The sequence below is a fragment of the Arctopsyche grandis genome, chromosome 1 (genome assembly GCF_051622035.1).
Source record: "Arctopsyche grandis isolate Sample6627 chromosome 1, ASM5162203v2, whole genome shotgun sequence".
Lineage (NCBI taxonomy): Eukaryota > Metazoa > Arthropoda > Insecta > Trichoptera > Hydropsychidae > Arctopsyche > Arctopsyche grandis.
The window spans coordinates 41677238-41691125 of NC_135355.1; the positions used below are offsets into that span (position 1 = coordinate 41677238).

The 13888-nt window shown below is 30.8% G+C and overlaps 2 protein-coding genes across 2 annotated transcripts; both read right to left on the reverse strand.

The window, feature by feature from the left end:
* Positions 1-1722: 1722 nt before the first annotated feature.
* On the reverse strand, positions 1723-4782 carry LOC143910778 (macrophage mannose receptor 1-like). The gene is made up of 5 exons (XM_077429378.1): positions 4722-4782; positions 4402-4650; positions 3290-3481; positions 2013-2267; positions 1723-1940 (listed from the first exon to the last, which is right to left on the reverse strand). The coding sequence occupies exons 1-5, from the start codon at positions 4780-4782 to the stop codon at positions 1723-1725; spliced, it is 975 nt and encodes a 324-aa protein (XP_077285504.1).
* Positions 4783-7203: 2421 nt separating this feature from the next.
* LOC143910789 (hemolymph lipopolysaccharide-binding protein-like) lies at positions 7204-10557 on the reverse strand. Its single transcript, XM_077429389.1, has 3 exons — positions 10536-10557; positions 7447-7701; positions 7204-7373 (listed from the first exon to the last, which is right to left on the reverse strand). The coding sequence occupies exons 1-3, from the start codon at positions 10555-10557 to the stop codon at positions 7204-7206; spliced, it is 447 nt and encodes a 148-aa protein (XP_077285515.1).
* Positions 10558-13888: the final 3331 nt, after the last annotated feature.

Below are 13888 nucleotides of genomic sequence, written 5' to 3' on the forward strand. Positions count from 1 at the left end.
CTAAACACCGTCGTGTTTGATGTAATTCACTTTCGAAATTAAATAACAACATGTTGTCGTCGTATAACTTTCCCTTAAAATGTTTTAGTCTTTGATGAGTGTTCGTTTATAAATAGAAACGATTTTAATAATGTGAAGAGATACGAGGCATTCACCGCACCCCAAAATTTTTGTCTCATATATTTATTTATTATTTTTATAATAATAATAAAAAAAATAATATGACCAATGTAACCTGACAGGTTGCCCCAAAGTGTCACACCAGTCGTACAAAGAAATAAAATAAAAAAGAAAAGAACAATAAAAATTACCAATCATTCATCTCATTCGAATAGACTTGTGTTGAATCTCAAGAAACTGACCAGCTCATCAACATGACAATTGAAGAGGTCCAAATGTTCATCTATCGCATTAAGGAAGCGAAAAGCCTTTACAAGAGACGAGTTATTGAAAGCAGACGTTTTCCCAGGAATAGGTAGGAAAAGTAAATGATAACGCAAAACTCTACAACATTCAGGCGCCGAAAATTCAAATTCTTTTAAATTCATATTTAATGAGTATAATATGTAATTATAGTGATCTTATGTAAAAAAAAATTTCGAGCAAAATCTGACAACCGGAAGTAGAACTTTTGTCTTGTGTAAGTTTCCCTACATTTGCCCTCAATTTACATCGAAAATGTCTCATAACTAGAGGTAGCCTAGTCCCAGTGCTATCCATTGTTCCATTGTTGTAAATCCATTGTAAAAAAGGTTCGGCAAACCTTTAACAATGCATTTACAACCTTTGAACAATATGCGGTACCTTCTGGGTCCGGTGACTACTCATAACCGGTATATTTAATTGCCGAATTTTGTTTGTGACCTTCTTATATTCCTCAAATACACAGATAAAGTAATGGGTTGGCCACATTGTGTATTCGTATAATATTTATGATGTCATGATATTTTGAATGATATCATTGAATTTCTAAAAAATATAATGCGAATACAAAAAAAGCAAAAAATTTGTTTTGAATCAGTTTTAACAAAATGAAAAAAATATGTAAGCATTGTTGAAACTAAAAAATACATAAATTTAAAGGTCAATACTTTTTTTAATCAATTTTCAATTATTATTTTAATTACAAAAAATTTTTTTTAATTATTTTATACATATACATATTTCTTCTTCGTAAGAAATATTTTTTGCGGACCTCAGTTGAGAAACCCTGAATACGTAGAATTAGAAAACATGATTTTCGGGGAAAACATCCAAAACCAAAGATTCTCCCATTTTTACAAACCTCCTTTACGTTTCACTTACGATTATAATTCAGGAAAAAATTTGCCTCTTATCCGATGGTTTTCTTACTATGCCATATTGCTCATTTTGGTCATCAATATAAGTAAATGGATCCTCCGCTATTACGATAGGGATAAAATATCGTTTAAGACGCGTTTAAAGTTTGCGAATTTGAAATCTGGGTGACGTCTATGTAGTCTTTAATTTTATACATAGATGGCGGTAGTAAAATAAAATTATTGGTATTTTTATTCAAAATAATAATTTATATATCTGAATATTATATACAAAACTAAAAAAGAGGTTTGTTTTTAAAAAACTTTAATGACGATTTGCGAACCTTCGTTTAGAAACCCTGCATACGTAAGATAAACAAGCACATACCCACATATCCCTTCTAGGTTTAACAAATATATTAATATTATTGTATTTATTATTTTATTGCTCGTCGGGAAGCTTGGAAAGTGTTGACAACTTAAGAGGAGTGTTTTGCATTGTTGTTAAAGTTTTTTCGCAGACAAACATTGCTCTCGCTGAACATTCAATGTCGTTTAGAGTTCCATCTCTGAACATACTACCACAGTGCTCCTTGCCTTGGTAATTATCGGGTTGGCCACTAGACCAATTGTCGTATCCACTTTCTTTCAGTGACATTCCTGAAACAAGCCACATACATACACTTTGAATAAATACAATGTTTGGCTTTACACTCAAATCAAAATCCTCACCGTCGATGCTTAGATAGATGCCCTCGCTCAATAGGTCATTGAAACCAATGTGAATTTCTGCTTTGTTGAAATTTCCTTTCAGAGACTTTTCAGGATGTTGGGCAAACATTTTCGTAAGAATTTTCGCCTCCGCATCGCTATTGATCGTCACCAGTGATGATTCTTCAGATATACAACTCGTAAAGGCTTGATTCCACGTGAGTGGTGTTGTGTGAATTTTGTAGCATCGGTCTGTGTCTGATGAATATGTGTAATCTGGTCGAATATAAAAATATTTATAAATTTACGTATCTCCGTCAATAAACTAGTCGTGTTAATATATTTTCAAAAATTATTTAAAATAAAAAATGTAGATCATGGACTCTTATGTAAACTACAAGTATATATTTCAATAAGTAGTGTGCACTTTTAAATGACAAAATTCAAAATAAATTAAATCAGCTGATAACTAAAAATAATTGTATGCGATGTATGTAATTAAGCTTATTGTAAAAAACGAAATGTATGTAAGCTTATTGTAAATCAATTAGATACAACATAACTTCTTATTGAATACTTATCTCGCAGATAAAACCGACTGAGGAGATATACAGTGAAATGTCAGATTTGACATATTTGGCCGAAAATCAATATATATCGTGTATTACATTACACGAAGCTAGACGCCGAATTTGAAATTTATATATATACATATGAGAGTTAAAACTATAAATATTTAAATATTAGAAATAACGAGAACCTATAGAGCAAATTTTATAAAATATAGAGTGAATTATAGGCGTTTAAACAATTAAAATCTTATATAGTCATATCAAGGCGAACAGGTTGGAAGATACGGGACTAACGCTTATTAAACGTCAGGAAGGTTTACGGGCCCCGTTTTTAAAACGCGTTGTATACGATATTTTATCTCCAACGTAATGGCAGACGATACATTAACGTGTATTGATGACCAAAATGAGCAATATGGCAAAGTATGAAAACGATCGGATAAGAGATAAAAATGACCACTAACACGAAAGCCATGTGAAACGTAAAGCAGGTATGTAAAAAAATCAATCAAGTTCAAGTGACGAAGACTAGTACAATACCGCGACGACTATTTGACCTCAAGTGACGAGGATACGAACATTTTCACGCCTTTTTATATATGTAAATAAAATACTTCAAACTGAGTTACAAAAATATCGCTGGACAATTTTCCAGAATAAGATTAGTTGATTTTCCTTAGCCTGCTGGAGACTGGAACGGATATATGTAATTCCATTAAATGTTACCTAAGTCGTACGTTTCGCAAATTTCATTCTGCGTTAAATTGAAAGTGGATCTTTTGCACACGTATTTTCTTATGTGAGTGCATGGCAAATCAGTATAGCCTTTTTTTTCCATTATTAAACAGTTTTCATTATTGTTGACGTTATTTGGCTCTCCCTGTTTCCATTTAAGATAAAATTCGGATAGTGGTTTTCCTGTAAAAACAAAACATGCCATTGAATGGTAAAATAAATAAATAATCATTTGATCACATGATTTGATTAAAAAGTTTCAGATATTTAAACTAACATTTATATTTTTTTTGTTTTTATATACAGTATACATGTATTTATATCATTAGCTATGGTCTATTTTGATAAGAACGTTATTCGAAAACAATTACATGAGATTTCTTATGTTGTTATCAAGGCTGTTAAGAAGGAGTTGTGATTTTTTGCTGGGGTTGGAGTCAAAGTCGAGAAAAAATGGATTTTGACTCCAATTTTACATATAAATCACATTTATATATTTGAATTTTTTTACTTAATATTATTGAACAACAAAAACTCACATTTGCTTTACTTACCGGAGCGGAGTTTAATTAGTTTAATTAATAATAAAAAATAATTTATAGAAAGGGGAATGAAAAAATTACTTTTATTTAAATTACGTTATCTTTACTAAGTTTGATCCATTAAATTTGAATATGACGGTCTTTAACTGAAAATATATTACTGTTGTGCTAAAAGTGAATGCTAAAAGCAATAGTCAGATATTTTTTTCTATTGATTGTAATTTTTTAAAACGTTCATATCTCATAAAAGAAAAAAAAATAACAAAAATAATTATCATATTCGAATTTAATGGTTCAATCTTAGTAAAGATAGAATTAAAAATTATAACGTACTTTTTTCATTCTCTTTTCTATAAATTATTTTAAAAGCTCAAAATAGGCCTTTTTACTATTACGCTACGTACACCAACATTAAAATAATAAAAAAAATATAAATATCAACTAGAAAAATAATGTATAAAATAGATAATTATCACTGGATCAGTAGCTAATAGAAGAGACCTAAGAATTATTATAAACAGTAAAAAGCATATAAATTATAAATAAAAATGTAATAAATACCTTGAGTAGTGATAAATACTCCTTCTGAAAATATGTCATGTGCACCAATCCATAAAAAATACTGCTGAGAATATTCTAAAATTTTATCAAACTCTTCCTTTGTCGACGGAACTATCAATTCAGCCCCTTCGTTTTGACAAGTGGTCAATGCATCTGACCAATTCTTACCGAGAGAATGCACTTTGTAAAACGCATTAAATTCTTTAAAGTACTTGTAGTCTTTCCGAAAGAATGGCGTTTTTTGAGAATCTGGAATTTAATTAGTATCAACCAGATAAATTCTGATTATTAAATGGTGACTAAATCTAATTTCAATCTACCTTCCTCTGATAAGCACAAACTGATTCCAAGTAGGACTAAAATTACTTCCACAAACAGCATGTTGTATACGTTGTAAAACAACATGTACTAATGCCAATATATGAACATAGATGTTCGTAATGTTATAAGGTACTTGATCAACATTATAAAGAAACTCGTTTCGGTCCAAATATGCATTAAAAACTCATTAAGCGAAATTTTGAGATATACTACAATGCAGGTACAAACTGGTCTTTCCTTTGATTGAGAAATTTAATTTTGTCGGTATTCTAATAAGTATAATATAACATAAGCATCTAATTAAATTTTTCTTACATTTATATTCAACACTAGTATTTATTTTTTTATTTATTTTATCCAATAAATCATATACACTTGTCTTACAATACAGATCAATAAACACCAAATTATATATACATAAATACATAATTATTATATATTTTTACATTACACTCGACATCTATGTATGGTCAAACATTGCAAGCATTTATACGATGCGAATTTATACGATCAGAATCCACAGAGACATCTCTAGAGAAATTTTTGCAGCATTTTTTATACAAACCGGCGAACCTCGGGGACGTTGAATAACTTGCGAGAAGAAATTTGTGAGAGTGATAGGAAAGGGGATGCCAACCGTTTCAATGAAAATAAATTGGCAAACTCTGATAAGAAACGATCGACCTGGAGTCACAGACCAAGGTCTGGCCAATAGCAACCAGTGGAACTCAAACGCGTGACCATTCTGTTTGAAAGCATTATATGCCAACCACTAGTCCATGTTGCTGGTTTATAAGTATAATATTGCTGTAATTAGTTGATAATATATGTATGTATATCGTACGAAAATATGGAAAAATAGAGATTCAACATGTTTTCTCTCAGTCACCCGTCACATGCGAGCGACACACGAATACTAAATGCTCATCGTAACATCAGAGGCAAAGCGTAAGATTTCCAAAATAATTAATTCACTGAGCGTTTTGCTAAGCCAGCAGTATAGCTTGGTGGTTGAGTTTATGTTTAGCAACGAGAGGTTACCGGGTTTGATCCCGTTCTAATCTTTAATACTGCTGGTCAGATTTGGATATTTGTGCTCCAAATCGATCGTTTCTTATCAGAGTTGGCCAATTTATCTGATTTTCAATGTGGAAACGGTTCCCCAAATTGACAAAAATTATTCTACCTGCTGTCACAAATATCTAAATTTGATTTATGTACAATATGTAAAAAATTATGTACAAGCCTAATCCATAGATGTCTCTATGGATTAATTATTTAATTCATTTTGATTTCATTTGGGTCAATGGAACGGAAGAGAAGCACATTCAACAAAGTGACAGAATGTTGGGTGCACATTTTCCAGGGTCAACCGTCACCTTTGTGAGGATGGGGGCGATTCTTCAGGGACATGGCATTGGGGCACATTCTGGATTGGACGATATTTTGCAGCCGGATGCTGAGCTACATGACATAGGAAGACAGGGCTGCCGTAGCAAATTTGGACATTGGTGATACGAGCAACATGGATCAACCATGTGAGAAATTTTAGACCGAAGAAACAAAAAATAATGTTTTCCAAATGTAGAACATCGGATGACTAATTTTAGGCGATTAGAAATGTAACTGTAACTGTTTCAATTGTAAAGGTGACGTAAATTGAAGTGTAAAGTAATTGTTTCCATTGTGAAGGTGATGTTAATGTAATGGAAGTTTAGTGTAATTAATAAAATATGTCTAAATAGGACAATACATAATTAAACATAAAGTGATATAATATAATTGTATAAACATAAACTGATATAATATAATTGGATAAACAATATATAATTGATTTTTAGTATTAAATATGGCTAATTCAAATTGATAAATTTGAAATTGTAATGGCAACACAGACAAAACGCGATCAAACGGTAGTTTCAATTATGATCGAAGCTTTCAAATTTTTCAAACTTTAAATAAACAAATATGAATGGATAAAAATAAAATTTATTCATTAATACGAATTTACTTCAATTAATTTATATAGCAAGTAATTATTCACCTGAGACATATTTTTAATTATTTACATGAAAAGTTACCACATACACTTATCTCATACATTATTTTTTTTTCATTTAGCGGTAAATACCGGTATACCGGTAGTAGGAAAAATCATTTACTGTTTACCGGTTTATGAAATTTGACAATTAATTGCAATTCCAATTGATCAGGCTCACTGACATGTATGTATGTACATGCTTCACATCTACATTTGGATGTATCCAATTTACTCTTTTACGTAAAAATGACTTTTTATTAAATCTCCATACTTTTCGATGCAAAAATAAACAAGCATATACCCACACATCCACACACATTCCATCTAGTCTTAAAATATATATATATATATATATATATATATATATATATATATTAATATTATTATATTTATTATTAATGTTTTATTGCTCGTCGGGAAGGTTGGTAAGTGTTGACAACTTAAGTCAATTTTGTCAAAGTTTTTTCGCAGACAAACATTGCTTTCTCTGAGCATTCGATGTCGTTTAGAGTTCCATCTCTGAACATACTACCACAGTGCTCCTTGCCTTCGTAATTATCGGGTTGGCCACTAGACCATTTATCGTATCCACTTTCTTTCAGTGACATACCTGAAACAAGCCACATACACACACTTTGAATAAATATAATATTTGGTTTTTCACTCAATATCAAAATTCTCACCGTCGATGTTTAGATAGATGCCTTCGCTCAATAGGTCATTGAAACCAATGTAAATTACTCTTTTGTTGAAATTTCCTTCCAGAAACTTTTCAGGGTGTTGGGCGAACATTTTCGTAAGAATTTTCGCCTCCGCATCGCTATTGATCGTCACCAGTGATGATTCTTCAGATATACAACTCGTAAAGGCTTGATTCCACGGGAGTGGTGTTGTGTGAATTTTATAGCATCGGTTTGTGTCTGATGAATATTTGTAATCTGGTCGAATATAAACATATTTATAAATTTACGTATCTCAATACATTTTAAAAAAATATTTATATTATCAAAACTTCAGAGCATAGTCTTTAATGTAAGCTACTAGTATATATTTCAATAAGTAGTGCGCACATTTAATCATCAAAATTTCAAAAAAAATCTTAAAGAAGATGCTATGTATTTTGGGATCATTCAAGTTCAATGCATATGTACATATGTATGTGCAACGGTTGTGCAAGTGACAAAGACTAGTACAATACCACGACGACTATTGACGAGGATACTTTTGACTAATAAATATAAATTAAATACTTTATGTATTTAATGTACTTTACGTATTGAGCTACAAAAAAATAATTTATATAATATGATCGCTAGACAATTTTCCAGATTAAGATTAGTTGATTTTCCTTAACCTAACGGAGAATGCAACCGTTACCTCATTTATGTAAAATATAATATATGTATATGTAATTCCATTAAATGTTACCTAAGTCGTACGTTTCGCAAATTTCATTCTGCATTAAAAAGATAAAGGATCTTTTGCACGCGTATGTTTTTATGTGAGTGCATGGTAAATCAGTTTAGCCTTTTTTTCCATTATTAAACAGTTTTCATTATTATTCACGTTATTTGGCTCTCCCTTTTCCATTGAAGATAAAATTCGGATAGTGGTTTTCCTGTAAAAACAAAACATGTCATTGAATAGTAAATTTGTAAATTAAATAAATAATCATTTTCATTAAATAATTTCAGATATTTAAGCTAGCATTTATATTTATTTTGTTTTTTTATACACTAAGTATGTATATCTATCTGAAATACTTATATCATTAGCTATGGTATATTTTGATAAGATTGTTATTTGAAAACAATTACATGAGATTGCTTATGTTGTCGTTGAGTCGTGATTTTTTGCTGGGGTTGGAGGTCAAAGTCGTTAAAAATTACTCCAATTTTACATGTAAATCACATTTATATATTTTAATTTTTTTACTTAATATTATTGAACAACAAAACCTCACATTTTTTACTTACCGGAGCGGAATTTAATTCTATATTTAGTAAATTTGAATATGACAATGATTTTTGTTCCTTTATTCTCATTTTTAGCGCCTAAAAAATACGCAAATTTTACAGATATTTTTTTGCTTTTACAGTCTTTAACTAAAAATATATTACTGTTGTGCCAAAAGTGAATGTTAAAAGAAAGAGTCAGATATTTTTTTCTATTGATGGTAATTTTCTAAAACGTTTATATCTCGTAAATGAAAAAAACTAACAAAAATAATTGTTACATTCTAAGTCAATGGGTCAAAGTTAGTACAGATAGAATCAAAAATTATATTGTCATTGCTTCATTCCCTTTTCTATAAATTATTTTAAAAGCTCAAAATAGGCTTTTTACTATTACGCTACGTACACCAACATTAAAATAATAAAAAAAATATTAATACCAACTACAAAAATAATGTATAAAATAGATAATAATCACTGGATCAGTAGCTATTAGAAAAGATCTAAGAATTTTATAAACAGTAAAAATCATATAAATTATAAATAATTTTTTTTTATATTTATAGATGTTTGGCGGCTCCTAGCTCATATAAAAAATAATTAATCAAAAAAAATAAAACGATAGATGCACCCCAATGGTGGATATCCATAGCATATTAAAAAATAATTTCTCTAGTGCCATAATTGAATAAGGGAGAAGTATAGTACGTTTGTATGGACAAGGCGCTGCTGTCCAGCCCTCTTATGTAAATCCTACATAAATATTCGTAATGTTGTAACGCACTTTTTCAACATTATAATGAAACTCATTTCGGTCCAAGTATGCGCTAAACACTGATTAAGCCAATTTTTTTCTGATATATGCAGATACAAACTGGTATTTCCTTTGTTTGAGAAATTTAATTTTGTTGGTATTCTAATAGGAATAATATATCATAAGCGTCGAATTGAATTTCAATTGAATTTATATTCAACGCTACTATTTATTTGTTTATTTATTTTATCCAATCAATCATGTACACTTGTCTTACTATACAGATCAGGAAACACCAAATGCGTGTTCGTTGGTTGGGTGGTCGTAGGTTGGGTGGTAATTGGTTGGTCGTTGGGAGGTCGTTGTTTGGGTGGAAACAACACGTTCGATTTATTTTTTACATTGTACCTCTTTTATACTTCATTTATCAAATATATATTTCATTACATTTATATATGTATTGTGATAACTTTTTTTAATTTTAATTATACATTTTTAATATAACTTCATTATGTACGTAGAAAATCTTTACAAAGGAGTTGTGCTCTTTTATACGCGATTTTATATAGTAAAAATATCATGCCTTTTTATTACATACCTCCTTTTAGCTTCACTTACGATTACAATTCAGGAAAAAATTTGCCTCTTATCCGATCGTTTTCATATTTTGCCATATTGCTTATTTTGGTCATCAATATATGTAAGTAAATGGATCCTCCGCCATTACGATGGTGCAAAAATATCGTGTAAGACGCGTTTGAAATTTGAATTTCTGAAAAGTACCTGACGTTTATCCAGTTTTTAGTTTTAAACATATATGGCGGTAGTAAAATAAAATTATTGGTATTTTTATTCAAAATAATAATTTTATATACAAATTATAGAAGAGGTATGTTTTTAAAAAACTTTTTTTTTCGATTCAAAGGATTCAAAGTCCCCGTAGGGGGCGCAGTCACATGGGGCCCCGCCAGGGGCTCAGCCGCAATGAAGCCCCGCCGAAGGGGCCGCAGGGGGCGCAGCATCCATGGAGACCTGTCGGGGGCGCAGCCCCCATGAGGCCCACCTGAAGGGGGTGCAACCCCCATGGGGCCCCTGTCGGGGGCGCCGTTAGACTACCTGTTAGACCTTCCTGGTATATATAGCCAGCAGTATGGCTCAATGATAGCGTGCAGAGCCGTAGCGATGTTTTTGGCCCCCTTGGCAAATATTAATAAATTTGTCGCCCCATTATTATTTTTTTATTAGATCAAAATTATTTCATTAAAAAAATATATCTTTAATGAAATATATAAATCACACAGTTTAAAATAAAATTAAAAAAAAAAACAGGATTAATTCTTATATTATAAATGTTCCACATTGACAATTTTGCAAGAAATACAATTATGAATGGAATCAGTGCGCTTAAAACACAATATATTTTTATTTTTACTAATGTTTGTTTCAAATAATTTTTTCTTTATCTAAAACAAAAAATTTGTCTAAACCAGAAACCAATTACATTATTAACAACTTAACTATTACAGATAGAAAAAACTAAAGACGAATTTTCCGTGCTTTGGTGATAGCATATTATTGAAATTTATATTATTGATAAATCACTTTCTATTGACAATATACTTAGATTTGATAATCTCTCTTGGACGCTAGTTGATCTCAAATAATTTTTAATTTACTAAAACTCCTTTCTTATCTTCGCAAAAAAATTATAATTGATGTTTTAAACATTTAAGTTCATTTAGAAACAATCTATTTCCATGTCCTTTTGTGAAAGTATATCACTTTTTTTCCAAATTTTGTTCAAATAAAGTCAACAGAATAATAAAAATAACCACTTTCATAGAATAAAAGCAGATATGATGATGGAACTTGATGTGCACACGTTGAAGTTCTAAAACGTAATGCTAAAAATATGTACACCTCATATTGACGAAATTTTGACGGAATTCAGAGAACATAAAATTAAGTAAACCGTATCCAGTCTTTATGTATTTTTTGTTTCCGTTCCTTCGGACAATTTCTCACAATCCAAAAGTATTAAAAGTAAAACATCATTGTGATGCCTCGAACAAAATTTGTACATAATTGAAACATAAAATATACGTATACATGTACAAATGTATATTTCAAAAACACATAGAAGTCATCTGACATTTTTTTAATAAGAATTTTTTTTAAAAAAATAGTCGAAGGACGCCTTTGCCGCCCCTCGCATCGAGCGCCCTTGGCACTCGTCCATTTGCCATAGCTTCGCTGCGGCACTGATAGCGTGTATATTTAGTACCAAGTGATCAGTGGGTTCGATCCGCTATACTGCTGGTTAGATTTGGGGGTATTTGTGACTCCAAATCGATCGTTTCTTATCAGAGTTTGCCAATTTATCTGATTATTGGTGAAACGGTTCTTCAAAATTGCCAAAAATCATCTTTATTTATTGTTTAAAAATTATGTTCAAAATCTAAATCCGTAGATGTCTCAATTTAATTAATTCATTCATTCTTATTTCGTGTTCTTCAGCTTCTGGAAATACAGTAATTTATGTAATAATAAAATGCTGCATTGTTTGTAATTAATTGTCCAGGAAGACGCGTTGGGGCCTTCCTGTCAAGCCTTCTTTTTATATATCTATGTAAAAATAAAATAAAATAAAAAATATCTATATAAAATAAATTAAAATAAATGAAACATAAAATATGCAGTCTAGATTTACTCCCGTCACCGAAAGGTTAAATAAGGTAGAAATCAAGAGTTAGATATATTTTTTATTCAAGTAAGTTTATATATAAATCCTTTTAATTCATTTTTATTGTTGCATGGCAATATTTTAAAATGAAAAATGTTTAAAGACTGTATATATATGTATGTGTGTGTATAAGGACAAAAATATTTTATTCGACACGCGTATTTCGCCATTGTCTTGAGCACAAAGGGACTCTCGCGAGCTACGTTCGCTGATTTTTCTCCGGAGGAAACTTTCATTTCGAGATAATTAAAAAAGTACTCTTTTTTTTCTTCCTCCCTTTTTTAAGCAATAATTTCATTATTTTCTCAAAATAATTTCATAACAATGAAAGCTTCTTCTGCGCAAACTTTTCGCATGGCCGCAATTAAAGGACGCTTTTTTCGCGAGCGCACCCGCCAAACTTTCCCCGTAATGATCCGATAATTTTACCCAATATTTTCGCAGCCTCCCCGTGTACAGGGGCGGGGAGCGGACGAATTATTAAATCTTTGTCAGTCAGTTTCGGCGATGTCCTACGTTGGCCCTCGGCTGAATGAAAAGGAAAAAAGTCGTTTAAAAGCCATAAAATGCAGACGAGAAATATCAACATCACATATATTTGGCGCACCCCCTCGTTCAACAGAGCCTGTAGCCCTTAAATATACGCAAATTCCTTTGCCCTTCATCACGACGTGATATTTACAATGAATTCCTTCGTATTATTTCATTAAGCTTTCTGACCAGTTGAAATATCTGAAGAATATTCTCTTATTATACGTTTGACCCACTCAGTTTGAGAGCATTATATACTCGTATATTCTAACCACTAATAATTCCTGCTAGTTTTATTGAGGACTACCGGCAATACTTTCTAAGAAAAATAACTTCCTATACACTTTATGTGAAGATTTAACTTTAGTTCAATCCATTCAGAGGAAGGTACCACCTTCGGCTAAACAATGATTTAAAAAAAAATACCACGTTTCAATTAAAATTCCAAACTGATTAGGGATCAATACTAAATACATATCAATTAAAATCTTAGAATGGAATTTTTTCGAGATCACAATATGTACAGTCTATATATGTAGATACATATCTTTGAATCTATTATATATAAATTTATTTTATTTTATTTTAAAAATCAATACCACAGTGACTTAACAAGTAGCCTCATTGAATAACAAGTGGTTACAATACAAATATATAATACAAATATAACAAAAATAATAAAAACATATAAAGCATGTAAGAAACACATACCTATATTTAATAAATATGTTCGACCAACTCTACAATATCTGGCATTGAAGAGATCCAAGGAATGTGCCAGTAAGTTAAGAAATCGAACAGCTCTCGACAGGGGTGATTTCATGAGCATGTTTGTTTTAGCCCTAATGGGTAACAAGACCTCACGTTTTCGTAAAACCCTATGATTTTCCGGGGACAAAAAATTTTGCTTCTCCAGGATAGAGGATTTTGAATCTCTCCTTTTAATTATTTTATGAAATGCTTCCCAAGTAATGAATCGCTTCACTTTGCCAAGGAGTTGAACCCCAAGGATCCCAAGAAAAAGGCAATAGGGAACAGATACGGATAAAATCCAAATGTCTTCAGAAATAAAAATCTGAGTAATTTTCTTTGGACTCGTTCCAACATCAGGAAATATCTTGATAGGGTGACTATATAATAGA